This window comes from Microcaecilia unicolor, chromosome 3 (genome assembly GCF_901765095.1).
Source record: "Microcaecilia unicolor chromosome 3, aMicUni1.1, whole genome shotgun sequence".
NCBI classification, from domain to species: domain Eukaryota; kingdom Metazoa; phylum Chordata; class Amphibia; order Gymnophiona; family Siphonopidae; genus Microcaecilia; species Microcaecilia unicolor.
In genome coordinates this window covers 422,465,334-422,484,310 of record NC_044033.1, presented here as the reverse complement: position 1 = coordinate 422,484,310, position 18,977 = coordinate 422,465,334, and the positions used below count along the sequence as shown (strand labels likewise).

The following is an 18,977-nucleotide window of genomic DNA, read 5'->3' as shown; positions in this document are numbered from 1 at the left end:
GGGCCGGTCTAGAGGGATGCCAAGGAATTAAGCACTGTGCTGTATCACATATATGGTCATATATACACACACACACACGTAAATAGCCCCTTACCTTTCTAAAATGATTTAGGTTCAATACTTTTGACCACATCTCCAGTCCGACTACATATCACTCACCCACAGGACATGCCACTGCAGTGTCTACCAGCAGAATCATCCACCGCTGCTTATAGAATGTGCTCGATCGCAAAACAGAAAAAGTTACCCCTTGAACCTACAATAGAATTTCAGTTCTTTAAAAATGGGCACATCTAAACCATCTTGTTAGACATTTTAAAGAACTGTGGTCTACTTGCATTCATTTCCCGAGCTTCACTTGCATCGAAGGGCGCTCTCAGCAAAATCCTGGAGTCTGTCGTATTGATGCCATAGCCAACACTCTGAGCTTCACTCACTAACATCGCTTTCTTTGCGGAAGGAAGATGGAATACCACTTGCCAAACTGATGCAGGACCCGAGGCTGCCTGGAAATCAAAAGGCAGCAAAAGTACATCTACAGTAAACAGTATAATGTATGACTTCTTCCATTAAGGTAAATATAGATAAAGACCTTGGTGATCTATTTCTTAATTTCAGCACTCTCACAAGTTTAGCTTGAATGATGGCCCAATGAGACCTTTTGAATAGTTTCTAAATATTAAGTATCTAAACCAGCTAATCAGAATGTGTAACATCAAACTCAAATATACATTACACCTAAGTGTTAGAAATTGATAGCAATAGCTTTCAGGGACACATGAAGTTCTAAGAGCCACAGATCTAAGACCCTTAAGCAACTTAAGTGATAACATGATATTAAGGGCAATTTGAAATATTTTCCCAATTATGGGGTAAGAGCTATAGAGTAGTTGACAGTAGACCAATATTCAAAAATTTAGCAGGTGAACGCGATCTAGAAGGAAACATTCAAAATCGAATTGAAAAAAGTGTAATCATTTGATTCAAAATAAGCTGTATCTTGTTAGAATTTGTGCACTCCTTAGTCCTTAAGGAGGGAACGAAGTATTGCCTGCCAAGAGATCCCTTCTACTCGTGCCCAAGCTTGAACTCATTAAGCCTAAAAGGTTAGAAATATATGTTTACATAAATATTTAGAAACACAAAGTTTGTTGGATGCAAGTATTAGAGTCTAGAAATCATTTGTACAGGTCTCATTAAGTCATGGTCTGACATAATTCAATTCAGACAGGTTCATTCCTGAAATGGTGCACTTAAACAGCTGGTAGGCATTAAAAAAAACAAGCAAGCTTTTCTGTGGTAAAAACTTTTTCTACTATTTCTCATGATTTTTTTGAAAGACAAGACAACCCAAATGTTTTACAGCTCATTACCACTAATTAAGTATTACTCCTCCCTCCCACACACCAGTGGGGCATGTTGCAGAACAGAAATCTGCAAGACTATAGATTTTCCTATCAGAAAAGGTTATTGTTATTCCAATTAACACATTAAAAATTTAACACATACACTAGTAACCCATTTGAATTTTAACAAACTAAAATGGAGCTTGGTGAGGTGATGTTATGGGACAGGACGACACCTACCCCAATCTTACCTCAGGAAACACTTCAGTCCAGTCATCTGGTTCATCTTGGATGAAGTCCTGAATCTGTGGAATTTCTCTCCTCACAGATACCTTTGAAGTCAGGAAAGGATGTCACCATTCATATTCATTATTTCTCAGTGGACATTATGGACTTAATTTAGGCATTTTAAAACAATTTTCAAAACTAAAAACTAATTGATCAAGTGCATATTGACCCACATGACTACCGTGGCCTTTTAGACCATCTCTCTGTTCTGAGCATAAAGTCACATCCTCACTATAAAACGTATGATCATTACCTTTTCAGATATCACAAATGTAGCTGCATAACATCTTGAAGCAGGTACAGGAACTTCTCAGAGCCTACTCTGTTCTAATAAAGCCAAATACTGGTTTCCTGTAGACCCACTCTGTATCAAAACTATATATGCATAACTTATGGGAAATAAGGGGAAGAGGAGAAGAGGATATCACCATTTCTAGGGTAGTTATGTGTGTGTGTATATATATATAAAGTCATATCCTCACCATAAAACGTATGGGGTGTCATCTAGAAGCAAAGGGATCTTCTCTATAGGAAGAGTTGCTCCAGCAACAGAATCAATGTAAGATGTAGCTATTCTAGACATGGTGCTGAAACAGCAAGAATATTTGATGTTACAGTGGGAGATCATTTGGCATCTAATGATCAGACAGGACGAGGGGGGCTTTATGATTGAAAATTCAAAAGAACAAACTTTGCCAAGATGGGGGAATGTGTCAAGAAGAGTTAGATGGGAACAGCTGAAGTAGTAAATGCAGGAGTGTGGAGTATGTGTGTGTGTGTGTGTGTGTGTGTGTGTGTGTGTGTGTGTGTGTGTGTGTGTGTGCCCTGCATCCTGGAGTCTGTCGTATTGATGCCATATCCAACGCTTTCTTTGCGGAAGGAAGAGCTGATACGGTAAAAATAGCAGTAGCAGACAAGACATTTTTCAGATACATGATAGGAGGAAGTATAATAGCAATTTGAGGCTCAAGGGTAAAGGGGAAGAATATGTACAAGCTGACAAGGATAAAGTTGAACTGCTTAATTATTTTTGTTCTGTGCTCATGGATAAGAGGCTGGAGGTAGGACCACAGAAAAATGCTAATGGGGATGGATGTATGGTATACGAGGGCCGATGCTCGGAAGACTGTTCATGAGGAGCTAAACTAAAAGTAGACAAAGTAATGGGGCCTGATGGGATACATCCAAAGGGTACTCAAGGAACTTGAAGGAAGTTCTGGTGGTTCCATTGTCTGACCTCTTCAATGCTTCCTTAGAGTCTGGAGCAGTCCTGGAAGACTGAAGAGCAGATGTGGTCCCTCTGCACAAGAGCGGAACTAAGGAGGAGGAGGTTGGGAATTACAGATGCAGTCTGACTGACCTTTGTGGTGAGTAAACTAATGGAAACACTTCTGAAGCAGATTGTGAAGTTTCTTGAATGGACTGTATGACCAGAGGCAGCATGGTTTCACTAGAGGCAGATCTTGTCAGACAAATCAGACTTCTCTTTGACTGGGTGACCAAACAGTTGTACTTGGGAGGGGTACTAGATGTGGTGTACTTGGATTTTAGCAAAGCCTTTAACATGGATCTGTACGGATAACTGATAAATAAAACCGAGTGCCCTTAGCATGGGACCTAAAGTGAGGACTGGGTTTAAGACTGGTTAACTAGAAGGAGACAGAGTAGTGGTAAATGGAGCTTGCGATGTTATCAGTGGCAGGGCCGCCGAGAGACTGGGCCGAGCCCCCGCCCCCGGGCCCCGCCCCACTGCCACCCCCCCAGGTTGTCGTCGTCATCGTCATCGCCCCCCCCCTGAGGGGGGCCCGGTGCCACAGTACCACCCGCCTCCACCACCGGGCTGGGCCCCTTCCACCCAAACCCCTGCCAGCAGAAGTGCTGTCTTCTGACTCGGGTGGGACTGCGGCACCGGGCCCCCTTGGAGGCCCGGGCCCCAGGAATTTTGTCCCTCCTGTCCCCCCCCCCCTCAGCGGCCATGATCAGTGGTGTACTGCAGGGACTGGTCCTTGAGTCAGCTTTTAACATCTTTGGGAGTGATATTCAGAAGGACTGTCTGGTAAGGTTTGTCTTTTCGCAGATAATACCAGACTCTGTAATAGGGTGGACACCCCTGAGGGTGTGGATAACATGAGGAATGATCTCATGAAACTTATGGTCCAATAATTGGCAACTAAGTTTTAATGCTAAGAAATGAAGGGTCATGTACTTGGATTACAAAAATCCAAGCAACAGTACAGTATAGGGGGTGAAGAGCTTCTGTGTATGAAAGAACAGGATTGGGGGGGGGGGGGGTGATTTTGTCTAGTGATCTTAAGGTAGAAAAGGCTACTTCAAAGCCAGAAAGGAATGACTACCAGGGAGTGGGGGAAGGAGGTGATAATGCCCTTGTTTAAGTCTCTGATGAAGCCCCATTTAGAATACTGTGTGCAATTCTGGAGACCACACTTAAGATAAACAGGATGGAGTCTGTCAAGAGTGCAACAAAAAAAAAAAATTGTCGATTGTCTCTTGTCCCAAAACATATAGGGACGGGCTTATGGACTTCAACATATATACACTGGAAAAGAGAGACAGGAGAGGGGATATAATAAGACATTTAAATACCTCAGTGGCATTAATGTACAGGAGGCAAGCCTTTTTCAAATGAAGTAAAACTCTGGGAAGTGCAAGCCATAAACAGGGAGCAAATCAGGGAAAAAGCATTAATGTGTTCATAGCATCTAACCACAAAGACCAACATCCCAGCACATCAGATGACTTGTAGATTTGTACAGAGTTACTCTGCCAAATAGAAAAAGGATCCTAGCTATTCAATATTTTTTTGATTTTTATAAAATTTTCAAAAACAAAAAGTATATAACTTGAGATATAATGAATATGTGCATTTTTTGTAAGCAATATTTTCTAACAAGGAAAAACAAACATTAGGATCTGGAGATGTCAAGGGGCAAAAAAGGAAAAGAAAAATAATCAACCAGGAGAAAAAGGTAGAATTTGCAATACACTTTCATAAGGATGATATTCAATAGTTTAAAAATGTAAGCACTAAAATTTAAGCCCTTGGGAGGGATCTGTAGCTCAAAAACTACAATGCAGTTACCATTTCTGTACACTTTGCTTAATCTGTGGGAAGACCACAAAAATGCATAGTAGTCCAATCTTGAAAAACAAAACAAAAAAAAGAAGAAAACAAACTTTCAAAGCATAGAGACATCATCAATTTGATTTATACCTATTTTGGCATCTTGCCAGGTATTTGCAACCTGGATCGGCCACTGTTGGCAACAGGATACTGGGCTCGAGACCTTCAGTTTGTCCCAGTATGATAATACTTATGTTCTTATGCCTAGCTGTCCAATTAGTCATAAATTCAATAGCATGAGCAGCATTTGGAAACTATCTGGGCCTCAGTGATTAAGCTCTAGAGAAACCATTGTACCACCACAGAATTTTCTATAGATCTGAGCTAGAGTTAGAACTAGAATGGGTGAGCACTAAGCATGGCTTTGCCTAGCTGGCACAGGCATAGGTTCTGTTGCTGAAGTGGCCCATACAGACTTAAGATGGCTGAAAATCTATGGTAGACAGTCTACCCCTTCCTCCTATTTCATTCACAGGAGCCAATTCAGCAGCAGAGCACATGCCTGCATCCTCAACACCTCTTGCATAATGCACACCTACTTCATTTGAGGTCCCACTATGGAGGACAGGTAGACAGAACTCAGACTGAGTCTGAGTCTTAATATAGCCAAGAAGAACCTTAACACATGTAGCATTACTGATCTACATGACCTGCCTTCTACTTGTCAACTACCTGTTAAGTGCCCAATAATGGTTGAAAGGAGAACTGTGGGCACCACAGCATTGTGATCACTGGGGGTGGTGCTTATTTGTATTTTCAGTCTCTAGAGACAGGTAGGTTTCATGGAGCCCTGCAGAGCTTGCCCTTCTCTCGCCATTGACAATGTGATAGCGAAACAGCACCTTCCCACAGGCAGGACTGTAGATGGATGACTCCTCCTCAACCTCAGCTTAGAGGGAACAGTGACTGCAGGGCTGACAGCTCTGCTTATGTACCAAGTCCCTACGACCTCTGCTGTTGGTGGAACAGAAGCTTGAGGAGTGTATAAAAGGGAAAGGGAAATGGGACTTGATATACTGCCTTTCGGAGGTTTTTGCAACTATATTCAAAGCTGTTTACAAATATTCAGGTACTTATTTTGTACCAGGGGCAATGGAGGGTTAAGTGACTTGCCCAGAGTCACAAGGAGCTGCAGTGGGAATTGAACTCGGTTCTCCAGGATCAAAGTCCACTGTACTAACCACTAGGCTACTCCTCCACACCCTCCAAAAGGAGATGAGGGTTGAAAAGAAGAATAAAAGACATGAGAAAGCAAGCAGAAGCCTGCACCTTTCAGACAGACATTCTAAGTACCCATGATTATCTGCCTTCTGTTTCAAAATAAAAACTATTTTCACAAATGCTATTTGAGCTCACATGGCTGTTGGTCCTATTTTGCTGTCCCTACTGCAGTTCTTTGCCACCCTAGAAAAAAGTGGTTCTCACAGTCCTCAAGGCGCACTATGCCAGGTTGTGCTTTCAGGATATCAGCAATGACTAGGCATGGCATTTGCATACCAAGGAGCAAACTCTCATGCAAGTCATTGCGGATACCCTGAAAACCTGCCTGTGTCCCCTGCCTTAGAAGCTGGCAGACTAAACAAGCATGTAATCTACCTACACTTAATCCAGGCCTGAAAGCATCAAATAGCCTGGGAGGTCCCTTATGTTCTGGATTAACATTTAACTGAAATCTTTGAACATTTTGAAGTATTTTATCTTGGTTTTGGCCCACTTGCTGATGGAAGACAGTTTTATCTGTCCTGACCCCAAGGACCTGAAGCTATTCTTCTCTCCTACCCCCAGGAGCATCCAGACACAGAATCACACCTTGGTAACAGCCCCTAGTACCTCCTCCCCATCTGTTGCAGTCACTACAGGAGAATGATGGAAGATGGGTGCACAAAAACTGCTCCCTTACACACTCTTGTGCCTGCCTGCTCACTCCCTCCCTCCTGACAAATTCCGAGGGCTACAGTAAGCTCATAAGTAATCTGCAGCATTTGAATAATCCCACACTGGAGAACAAGATGGTGTGACCTGCACAAAGCCAAAGAGTAGTATAAGAGATTCCTAGTAGAGGTGATGAAAAAAGCACAGGTTCAGATGCATTGCCAAATCTAGTCCTTCAGATCTTTGAGCAGTCTGGTTTTTAATATTCCTAAGATGAGCAATTCTATAACAGGGAGCCTCCATTTATACAACACGAGCACACAAGTGCACAGAATACCAATCAATCACTTTCATGACTGTCACTTGAGTGCACATGACAAGCATCTAAGTACTAGAAAGATAAACACCATTACAGTGGCTTAGCATGGAAGGGGCAAGGGCATAGGCAGTGCTGCCACTTACAAAATACTTGCTGCATTTAGGCAACCACAGTCTTTTCTGGTCTATGGCTGGTGTAACTGTGGTTGCCTGATTTAAGCACCCTGATACTGGACTGCACTAGTATTCCATTAATACAATCTGGAAATCCACCACAATAGGCTCTTACTACATAGCACTGGGATGTGTAAAAGACGGAGTAATTCCATTCATATTCATTGCCGATATCTTGAAAATTCAACTGGCTGGGTATTTCCTAAGGATTGGTATAGAGGACCCTTAGTGGCAAAGACATGAGGGATAGAAATTTTTACATAAAAATAAAAACTTACACCCTGCCAATCTACAAAATTTAGATGGCTTTCAAAGTCACACAAGACAACTTACAACAATAAAATAAGAGCATATTACAAACCAAAATACATATAGAATTAAAAGAAAGCTTGTTGAAAAAAAAAATGTTTAGCTGTAAAGTGAGCAGAGATTGCTCAATAAAACAAACGTTGATAATTAATTCCATAATATGGACCTGTAACCATGAACTTCTGTATTTTTCCAATCTAATCTGCCTGAAACTGGAAACCTCCAAAATGTGAGTTATGAATCTCAAAGTATAGGTTGGCACATGGATCATCAAGGTGGCATCAAGACAAGGACGTTGTCATCAAGAACTTAAAAATCAGTGTGAAAACTTTACAACATATTTGCCAAGTGATCAGCAACCAATGAGGTTATATTACAAATGGTGATGTGTGTTCATACTGGGAAACCGGGATATATGTTTGGCAGAGCATCAGTAGCAGATTAATGACAGTGAGTTCAGTATTGCAAGCAGCTCCATTTTCTCCTCAAAAGCAAAGAGGCAAGGGGAGAGATAATCAGGAAAAAAGGAGGGGATGCCCAACTGTAATGGAAGTGAATTTTAAAAGATTGCTTTTCATCTCTGTCTTGATCGACCAGTGCACTCGGGGTCTGTATAGTTTATTAAAAGTAATTCTGTTTAAAAATCATTGTAACCGATTGTGTGAAAATAAGTTGGAATGCAGAAGATAAGGCACAGAATTAATTTGGTATGCAAAGGGGAGGATGGTTCTTGTTTCCAGGTCCAGCCTGGCCACCTGGAGTTCTAAAACATGTGACCACATCCCCACAGTATGGCTTGTTTACCTAAACAGAGCAGCATTCTGTAAATTTCCTTAGCTCTGAACATGAGCTCAGATCCTAATAAAAATGGAGGGCTTGTCACAGCAGAGTGGGAGCTCATCTGTAACATACGTACTGTGCAGAGGATCTGTTCCTGGTCTAAAAAGCTCCTGGCTTTCGCTGTAACGGGCCCCCCCCCCCCAGCTGATAAGAGCCTGGATGACGTAAGGACCAGTGATGTTATATGTATAGTGTATGTATTGCTTCTTTTCCTGGTCTAAGAACTCTTGGCATTGCTTAGGTGTAGAGACCAGTGATGTAATGATTGTTTAGCTAACCATTGTGTGTATAGAGCTAACCATTGTATATACCTTAATCATTGTAGAATTTAGCTCCTCTAATAAAAGGTCTCATTTACTCAATATGAATCCAAAAGAATCCACAGTAATTATTGAGTAGTCTGTGACAGTGTGACAGGCTGTAAATTCATAGCAGTTCACCAACTTATTTTGTTTACATACTTCAGCAGTTTGAGGCCTTTTCCTGTCCGGAGAGGGCTTATTATCTAAATACCTGAGGAAATGGAAAGATAAGCGACTTGCCCACGATAACATGAGTCAGTGACAACTGAACTAGGCTTCCCTGGTTATAAAGCCTTCTAACCATTAGGCTACTCTTCCAGTCCAGTACTTCAGAAAAAGGAAGTAAGGAAGTGGTGCATTATAAAGTGACACTGGTAAATTTATGCAGCAACAACATCGCCATGTAGCTTTAATTCTAGAAGATCTAAATCCCCCTCTTCTTGACCAGATTAGAGTAACAACATCTTACCTCCATGTAGTTTGTTTCACACAGAATCTCTCTTGGACGCCAGGAAAAATAAGAGCACGACAAAGTTCTCAAGCAGCTTGAAGCATTTTTCATGTCAGATGTATTAGCTACATCAATTTGCACTGTTATGGTAAAGTTCCGGTCATCCTAAAGGAAGTGAATGATACAGCTAGAGTAAAATGCAATATATCAAGCATTACTATGAAGACTAAATGGCTTTGCTATTCACCAATTACTGAAAGACTAAAAATCCATACAAGCCAATATATATGGAGTTATGGGCTCAGTTTAGTCTTTTGGCCTTCTGGGTTGCCCTGAAAGAGGACTTTTTGAGTAGTTTCTGCAGTTGCAGATTACTGTGGGGTCTTTTTATTGAGCTGCGGTAAACAGTGTGTGCTCACTGCGGGTTCAAAAGCACTACTACAGGATGTGCCCAGGTGTCCAGAGGTATCTGCAACACGCTACTTGGGGGGGGGGGGGGGGGGGGAGGACTAGGCATGTTCTGTACCAAATGGTTAGGGCAGCTACATTGACACCTCTTACCTACTAAATAGGTGGTGTAAAGGCCTCACTAATGGCCATGCGCTAGTGGGGGAATTAGCACATGACCATTAAAGAAAATAGAAGATGGAGCCATTTTCCCACCACACTAAAAGCGGCCTTAGTGTGTGGAAAAGATTCACACTGGGGATAACGCTGGCCACTTTAGTACTGCAAAAAGGCCCTGTATATTTAGTTTATATGATGCCTAATATATTACCCTCCACCTAATGTTATTTAGAATAAGAACATAATAGCCATACTGGGTATGACCAATGATCCATGTAGCCCAGCATCCTGCTTCCAGCAGTGGTCAATTCAGGTCACAAGTACCTGACAGAATCCCAAGTAGTAGTAAGATTCATGCTACTGATCCCAGGGACAAGCAGTGGTTTTCTCCACGTCAGGGCCGGTCTTAGCAAGTGCGGGGCCCTATGCAGACCAATTTGGTGGGGCCCCATCCTAGCCCCGCCCCCGCGTCTGGAAACAGGAAATACATCAGAAGGCCGGGGGTGGGCGCCGCACTGATGGTGGCGGGAGCGGAGCGGCTGAACCGCGGGAATGGGGATCATCTCAGGCAACTAAGGCGAGCAGCGGCGGAGGTCGGAGTGGAGGCACAAGCGAGGCAGAGTTGAGGCGCGCCGTGCGGGGCCCCCTTAGGCGCGGGGCCCTATGCGGCCACCTTGGTCGCCTCTGCCTAAGACCGGCCCTGCTCCACGTCCATTTCAATAGCAGACTGTGGACCTTTTCTCCAGGAACTTGTCCAAACCTTTAAACCCAGATATACTAACTGCTGTTGCTGCTACTACATCCTCTGGCATCAGCTAGTGAATTTGGCTATACAGCTCAATGTTACCACAATTTTCCAATTATATATATTTTTCATAAATCCATTTTATGTTGTTCAATAGCTCACTTGGGGAGATGTGTTCTATGTAGAACAAACTTTTATATGAGAATTATACTGAAATCAATGAGATTCAGGTATTATTTGTGTTGTGTATAGCTAGATTCAGCTTCCCTGAAAATCTGACTAAAAACGTTAGGTGGAAGGTAATACTGGATTTTGTTTGATCCTTTCACAATTAGTTATGTATACTATATCTGATACTTGTATTCCACATTATCCGAATACAATTTCTCAGCTCTATGTGGCTTACATAACAGTAGAAGTTAATGTATAATACATGAAAAATGAGTTAAAGGAACATTCGTGAAAAAGTAGCATCGACGAGGTTAACTTGATTTCAACATCTAGTGAAGAAATTTATTGAAAAGAAAAGCCTTCAAGAATTTGCGAAAGGTCAGATAAGACAACTTTCCCTTGGGATAGAATTCAACTATTTTAGTGCCTAAATGAAAGAAATCTCAAGTTCTGATTTGCATTTGATATTTTGTGCTAATTTATATAGGAAGTACTCATGCTAAATATTCCTGTGCAGGTAGCAGGGTAAGATATGAGATGGTGCAACAATTTTAAGCCCACAATTTTGTTTTTCTTTTTACACCTTCATATCTAAAAGGTAAATTTTCAAAGCACTTAAACTTACAAACTTCCATAGTAACTTATAGAACTTTGTAAGTCTAAGTGCTTTGAAAATATGCCCAGTGGTCACTTAGGAACAGATGTAATTGTTCACACACCTAGTAAAAGAAAGTTACTTACTAACAAATAATGTGCAACTCCCCTGGAGCCACCCTGACAGTGCTACAAATACTAGTGACCCAGTTGATCACTGACCACATGGGCTTGCTGTTCTCTCACAAGAGAAACATTTCAGCAGCCTTGTGTGTGCAGACCCTTACAAAAAAAGAGAGTATGCCATTTTGTGATCAACTTTTTGATTTTCAGAAACAGCTTAACATATGCTATACTAGTTTGATATATTGCATTAGTGTAATTAGAAAGCAGCTTCGAGGGTCAAAAATTTACATTATGCGTGGATGCTGTTCAGAAACACGATCCTGGAAGCCCAGGCCAAATATATTCTGCATATTAAAAAAGGAGGACGGAAGTCCAAACGACAGCTGGCATGGTTAAAAAGTGAGGTGAAGGAAGCTATTAGAGCTAAAAGAAAATCCTTCAGAAAATGGAAGGAACCAACCGAAAATAATAAGAAACAGCATAAGGAATGTCAAGTCAAATGCAAAGCACTGATAAGGAAGGCAAAGAGGGACTATGAAAAAAAAGATTGCGTTGGAGGCACACACACATAGTAAAACTTTTAGGTATATTAAAAGCAATAAGCCGGCAAAGGAATCGGTTGGACCTCTAGATGACCGAGGGGTAAAAGGGATGATCAGGGAAGACAAAGCCGTAGCGGAGAGATTAAATGAATTCTTTGCTTCGGTCTTCACTGAGGAATATCTGAGAGAGATACCGGTGCCAGAAATGGTATTTGAAGCTGACGAGTCGTAGAAACTGAATGAAATCTCAAAACCTGAAGGAGATAATGGGGCAGTTCTACAAATTGAAGAGTAGCAAATCTCCTGGACCGGATGGTATTCATCCCAGAGTATTGATAGAACTGAAAAATGAACTTGCGGAGCTATTGTTAGTAATATGTAATTTATCCTTAAAATCGAGCACGGTACCGGAAGAATGGGTGGCGGCCAATGTAACGCCGATTTTTTAAAAAAAGGTTCTAGAGGAGATCCGGGAAATTATAGACTGGTGAGTCTGACATCGGTGCTAGGCAAAATGGTAGAGACTATTATAAAGAACAAAGTTACAGAGCACATTCAAAAACATGGATTAATGACACAAAACCAACATGGATTTAGTGACGGAAATCTTGCCTCACCAATCCATTACATTTCTTTGAAGGGGTGAACAAACATGTGGACAAAGGTGAGCTGGTTGATATTATGTATCTGGATTTTCAGGAGGCATTTGACAAAGTACCTCATGAAAGACTCCAGAGGAAATTGGAGAGTCATGGGATAGGAGGTAGTGTTCTATTGTGGATTAAAAACTGGTTAAGAGAGAGAAAACAGAGTAGGGTTACGTGGTCAGTATTTTCAATGGGTAGTGGGGTTCCCCAGGGGTCTGTGCTGGGACTGCTGCTTTTTAACATATTTATAAATAACCTAGAGATGGGGGGTAACTAGTGAGGTAATTAAATTTGCTGATGACACAAAGTTATTCAAAGTCGTTAAATCACAGGAGGATTGTGAAAAATTACACGAGGACCTTAAGAGACTGGGTGTCTAAATGGCAGACAACATTTAATGTGAGCAAGTGCAAAGTGATGCATGCGGGAAAGAGGAACCCGAGTTATAGCTACATCATGCAAGGTTCCACGTTAGGAGTCACTGACCAAGAAAGGGATCTAGGTGTCATCACTGATGATACATTGAAACCTTCTGCTCAGTGTGTTGTGGCAGCTAAGAAAGCAAATAGAATGTTAGGTATTATTAGGAAAGGAATGGAAAACAAAAAGGAGGACGTTATAATGCCTTTGTATCGCTCCATGGTGTGACCGCAGCTCGAATATTGTGTTCATTTCTGGTTGCCTATATCTCAAAAAATATATAGTGGAATTAGAAGAGGTGCAGAGAAGGGTGACAAAAAGATAAAGGGGATGGGACGACTTTCCTATGAGGAAAGGCTAAAGCAGCTAGGGCTCTTCAGCTTGGAGAAAAGACGGCTGAGGGGATATATGATAGAGATCTATAAAATAATGAGTGGAGTGTAAAGAGTAGATGTGAAGCGTCAGTTTACGCTTTTCAAAAATACTAGGACTAGGGGGCACGGGATGAAGCTACAAAGTAGTAAATTTAACATGAATCTGCGAAAATGTTTCTTCACTCAACGTGTAATTAAACTCTGGAATTTGTTGCCAGAGAATGTGGTAAAGACTGTCAGCTTAGCAGAGTTTTAAAAAGGTTTGGATGGTTTCCTAAAGGAAAAGTCCATAGACCATTATTAAATTGGATTTGGAGGAAATCCACTATTTCTGGGTTAAGCAGCATAAACTGTTTTGTAGTTTTGGGGATCTTGCCAGGTATTTGACCTGGATTGGCCACTGTTGGCAACAGGATGCTGTGCTTAATAGACCTTTGGTCTGTCCCAGTATGGCAATACTTATGTACTTATGGCTACCATACAGCCTGGATTAGTGTAGCTTATTTATTACCCATTACATAGTAACATAGTAGATGATGGCAGAAAGACCTGTACGGTCCATCCAGTCTGCCCAACAAGATAAACTCATATGTGCTATTTTATATGTATGCCTGACCTTGATTTGTATCTGCCATTATCAGGGCACAGACCGTAGAAGTCTGCCCAGCACTAGCCCCGCCTACCAACCACCAGTGCTGCTAGCCAATCTCTAAGCTTCTGAGGATCAATTCCTTCTGAACAGGATTCCTTTATGTTTATCCCACGCATTTTAAAATTCCATTACTGTTTACCAATGACTTGCACTGGGGCATCAACACTTCCTTTCTTCTGCTGGTCACACCTCTCTATTCTAGATCACAATTTCAGCTACACTGATCAGGTCAGTCATCGAACTGATCATTTTTCTTCCTGCCTGGGAGCACCGTCTCACATTTATCTAGAGCAGTGTTTGTCAACCCACTGCTTGGTACATAGCTAGCCAGTCAGGTTTTCAGGATATATCTCAGCCATAATAAATTTGCATGTACTACCTCCATTGTATGCAAATATGCATATTCAACTTCTGCATATTGTTGACATTCCAAAAACTGACTGGCTAGGTGTGTGTTGAGAACACCTGATCTAGAGTATTCATATCATGGAATCCTGCTTATACCCAGAGTGCAGATAATTTGAAGACAGACCAACTTTTCAATTCTTCTCGAAAGAGCATCAAGATTACTGTAATGGAAACCTCTTGCCATTTTCAAATACATGTAAAATTATCATGCATATTCATAAACCTCTGGACATTAGCTCTCAAATCTGTTCCAGGGGATTACCAGCCAGTCAGGTTTTGGGATACTGTTAGATAAATATGCATGAGAGAGAGTTGCTTGCCTGACACCTCCATTATATGCAAAATTTCTCTTGGGTTAAAACCCAACTGGTTGGTGGTCCCCCAAGATGGGTTTGAAAACCATGGCTCCAAACCAGGTGGTGGTCTCAGTCCAGTCCATGATATACACCAAGCCAGTCTTGTTTTTAAGTTATCTGCTATGAATATGCATGAGAAATTTTCAATACAATGGAGACAGTGTATGCAATCTGTCTCATGTATATTCACCGGGTATTCTGAAAACCTGACTAGCTGAGTGTAACCCAAGGATTGGGTTGAGAACTACTTTAAGATGTTTGGCCTCTGAATCTGAAACCTCTTTCAGAAAAACCTCTGGATGAGAGTAAATGCGATGCTACCAGGTGCTAAGTGTTTCCTATAAATAACTTGATACATTTGACCCATAGTATTTCCAAAAAAGAAGAGCAGGTGCGCAAAACACATTTGTACTATCTTCTTAACCTAGACAATGAATGTATCACTAACTAAAAATGAACAAGGTAAATTTAGACTTACCACAATCTGAGAATAGCAGCTAATAAGGGAAGCCCGAAATTCAATGTTGCCCCTAAAGTCGGTCGAGATAGTATAACCACACTGCATGGCCAATGCCCTGTTGATTTCATGAACTCTCCCATATTGATCTAGAAAGTTGTGTTGGAGATTTGAGGGAGGAATAAAACAGACAAAATCCTGAAGAGTCCCAGTTATACCTGCTTTCATTCTACCTTGGGTTATCAGCTGTGCTCTAAGCACTTAAACAGTTTTTATGGCAGCTGTCTATCCTATTACCATATTTACAAGAACTTTTAAAGTTAGTTATTCTGGTAGGCCAGATTTTAAGGACTAGAAATACCTGAAAAAAACAAAAATGACTGCCCAGCATATAAATTCTGAAACACATTGCTATTAGCATAAAAACAAACAAACACTTTCCCTACACAAAAACAAAACCACAAGAGTCGTCTGAAGAGACCCTCAGCACATAACTTTAGGAGCTGGGGACTCTCACTCTGTTAAATGAGTATCCAGTTGTTTAATCACGTTGGGTGACTGGTTACACAAAAATGTGAGATGATTAAAAGTGTTGGGGTACGCAATTTAGACCACTGAGGTCTGTGAATGTCCATTGAAAATATTATGAGCACAAGTTACACGTAACTAGTTATTGAGTGTTTGATAATTGAAATTTACACTCTGGTGATTTAAAAAAAAAAAAAAAATGTGGTTTATAGTTTTCTCCAGAGCTTTTTCCTACAATTTCCACTTAGTTTTGATGCTGGTAATAGGGCAATGTTATGGGCCTCCATACCTACCTGTACTGTGTCACCTGATCCTCCAAATCTCAGAGCCTCAAGGATCTCCCTATGAATTTACACCCATAGCTTAGGTGCCCACCTGCTGTGACATCAGCCACCTCAGACCCAGGAAAGCCTCCATGACCAAGAACCCAGTGGCACACAACCAACACACATGCAAGGGAGGGCAGGCAAGTAAACTGCCTCTGAGCAGATGACCATGCGCTTCAGGGGAAACCTACTTAAATATACTTACGACCCACTCCCATCCTAGGTCGCCTGCCAATCTTCTACTGGGACCTTAGTGGGAAAGGCCGCTTGGATTTTAAATCTGCCAATCCCCCCCAAGGCTCCCGACTCCCCCTTTAATATTCTTCCCTTCCTCACTTTCCTTGCCTGCCACTACAGTCCCATCCTGCCGATACCCTGTAGGCCATCATAGCGAATAGCCCAGCTAAGTTAAACTTGCCCCTGCAAGACTGGGCTCTTGGGCTTCCAGATACTTCCACAGTTCATATAAAGAAGTGTATCCATATTTTGGTTCGATATCAACATGTACATGCGAAATTAACTATAAGAACCCAGATAGTGTTGTTGAGGTTATAGCTGAATGCTACATATTCTTAGCCCACTGAATTGTGAATAAGGAAGAAATTAACACCAGGCCAGTTTTAATACTAGCGAGATTTATAGTATCCCAACCCTGCCTGAGATTTGCTGTTGTTGTGGAGCACTTGTTGGTAGTAAATCAAGCCACTTTTCCTGTTTAGGTGTAAAAAGGTTAAAGTCAAGTTTGCATTTACCATTAAAAGTCTCTGAATTTAAAACTTCAGTGTTTCAACACTTACACTTCTAGCATAACATCCCACACAAATGACCAACTTACAACCTTCCTTAAGAGGAATAAGGAGAACCAGACAGGAAGATCAGCCAAAGATTGATCAGTTTGGATTACATATTTAGCACATCATGTATAAAAAGTAACAGTAAATCAACCCTTGGCAACATACATTCTTATAGTATCTTTTAATACCAATTAAAAGATAAGAGAAGTGATAAACAAAAATGTCTTTAGCTGTGACTTTTAGTAAGTACATCTCAACCATGAGCAAACAGGTTACAGTGGATAGAATACAACCCCCTTCCCCCCAAACATCTCAAGAAGATACAAAATACTAGAAGTTAAAACATTTGGGTATAACCATACAATAGAATAGTTCAATAGAAGCCTCTTTTTAAATGAAACTTTAGATAAAAGCCTAGTTCCTTTCTAGCCAAGATTTGCTCTTTCAATCTTAGCACCACTGCATAGGCAACTACAGACTCCAGGCTTGGATATTACATAAAAGGCTTTTAACACTAATCAGAGTGTAAAAGTTATACAAGACCCTTCGATTCCCTCTATATTCTTACCAACAGCAGAAAATCTCACGTGTTTGTCCAGGACGTATCCTGCACGCAAATAAATCCGTGCCAGCGACAGTGTGGGCACACATTCCAGGCTCATGAACTCTAAACGCACAAACCAGATACAAAGTCAGTTTTTGAAAGCACAACACTGAAACTGGAATTAGACTCAAGCAGGCAGTTTACCTGTGGCTAGCTTGTGTGTCCATACTGCAGAGGCAAATATACCCACAAAAAAATATAATCTGGAGGAGGGGGAAGAAAGCAAACAGAACAGGTTCCTTAAGTCTCAAAATTTTGTGTTTAACCTCCTCCAGTTTTTTTCCTTTAGAAAAGCCACTATTTTTTCACAAATGAAACATTTTAATATATCTAAACAAATACAAATAGACAATAAGGATAGTTAGAACCAAGTGTGCAGATAGATTATACTTCAAATTATATTCTGCAAAATCTACTCAGTTTCATATGGATTGCAATAAAGCCGGAATACCACATCCAGGAATAATAATAATTATAATAAAAAGAATCGTCCTCCATTTAAAAAAATCCCACATATTTCATTAATAATAATAAAAAGTGTTAAGATGCTTACGAAACCGAACTGATGGGGAGAAAGAGTTCCCGATTAAAAATGCTCCATAAGTTAATCGTATTTACAAAGCATTCGAATCACAAGTGTTTCCAACCTCACTGTAGCGGGGTTAAAGGAAGACCACGCCCTACATATATTCATATTTCCCTATAATCCCCTTGTCTTCTATAATAATTTGTTCACCACTTTGTTTTTATCTCGATTTTAGGATTAGTAGACAACAGCTCCCCAACCCCCCCCCTCCCCCCTTACCTAAACAAAATATTGCTCGCCATAACTCAACGGCATTCCAGGGACCAGAAGGTATTTATTAATTCAGTAACAACACAACCAAAATTCAGAAACCCACTGCACTTTACAAACGAACACTGCAAGATAAAGAGAACTAGAAAACTTTCCTCTCTTCAGGAATATAGCAGACGACCCGCCCATTACTTGTCGCACCTACAATCAATCCTTTGCACCTGGTCTTCGATTCCATTTAATTTATTCATCGTGTTGTCAGAAATTTCCCTCCCAGGCAATTAACCTTTTTTTAACCAGTGACGGGTACGTCTTCAATCCTATTTAATATAGTTTATCCTGATCCTAGCAAAAACATTTATAAAATAATAAATTAGTACCAAGTGCACGTTTGGAATTTTTGCTGTTCATCGCTTGTTATAAAAAAAACCCCCAACAACAACAACTCAATATTTATTTTAGAGAACCCTTTACACATTATCCGTCTATGAAACTGGATGGCTAGAATTGATAGGATTTGTATTGTAATACTGTAGTAGACGACAAGCTGTGCTAGTTCATCCTTTCGATAATACTTCGATTCTTCACGTTTCTGATTATCTGTTCCGTTCTCATATCAAACAATAGCTGATGCTTTCCAACACCAGACATAATCCAAGCACGGTACAAACGTCCTCGTACTATTTTGCCATCACCGTTCTCTTTTATATTAACCCGTTTTTTCCCCCAAAACTGCCAAGTTACCCAGACCGGGTATGTGATAGACAGCCCCATCCTGATGCTTTTAGGAGATCTAGGACGTTGAGTTCAATGGGTAGATGTATTTAT

The 18,977-nt window shown here is 40.9% G+C and overlaps 2 protein-coding genes across 4 annotated transcripts in view; one reads left to right on the top strand and one right to left on the bottom strand.

The window, feature by feature from the left end:
* The window catches only part of LOC115465185 (zona pellucida sperm-binding protein 2-like), a 33,990-nt gene extending 15,654 nt beyond the window's left edge, over window positions 1-18,336 (bottom strand). The window contains exons 1-8 of one of the 3 annotated variants that reach the window (XM_030195591.1): window positions 18,159-18,336; window positions 17,498-17,556; window positions 17,318-17,416; window positions 15,123-15,250; window positions 9,061-9,207; window positions 1,598-1,678; window positions 339-506; window positions 160-256 (exon numbers count right to left, since the gene is read on the bottom strand). In XM_030195591.1, the coding sequence (XP_030051451.1) occupies window positions 160-256; window positions 339-506; window positions 1,598-1,678; window positions 9,061-9,207; window positions 15,123-15,250; window positions 17,318-17,416; window positions 17,498-17,556; window positions 18,159-18,181 (802 nt within the window). In that variant the 5' untranslated portion in view covers window positions 18,182-18,336. Of the gene's footprint in view, window positions 1-159; window positions 257-338; window positions 507-1,597; window positions 1,679-9,060; window positions 9,208-15,122; window positions 15,251-17,317; window positions 17,417-17,497; window positions 17,557-17,906; window positions 17,924-18,158 lie in introns of those variants that run through there. The other 2 variants (XM_030195592.1, XM_030195593.1) reach the window with 2 other exon arrangements.
* A 562-nt stretch (window positions 18,337-18,898) lies between these two features.
* The window catches only part of KCNS3 (potassium voltage-gated channel modifier subfamily S member 3), an 83,517-nt gene continuing 83,438 nt past the window's right edge, over window positions 18,899-18,977 (top strand). The window contains exon 1 of the mRNA XM_030198837.1: window positions 18,899-18,963. The gene's annotated coding sequence lies outside the window, so the exon portion shown is untranslated. The remainder of the gene's footprint in view (window positions 18,964-18,977) is intronic.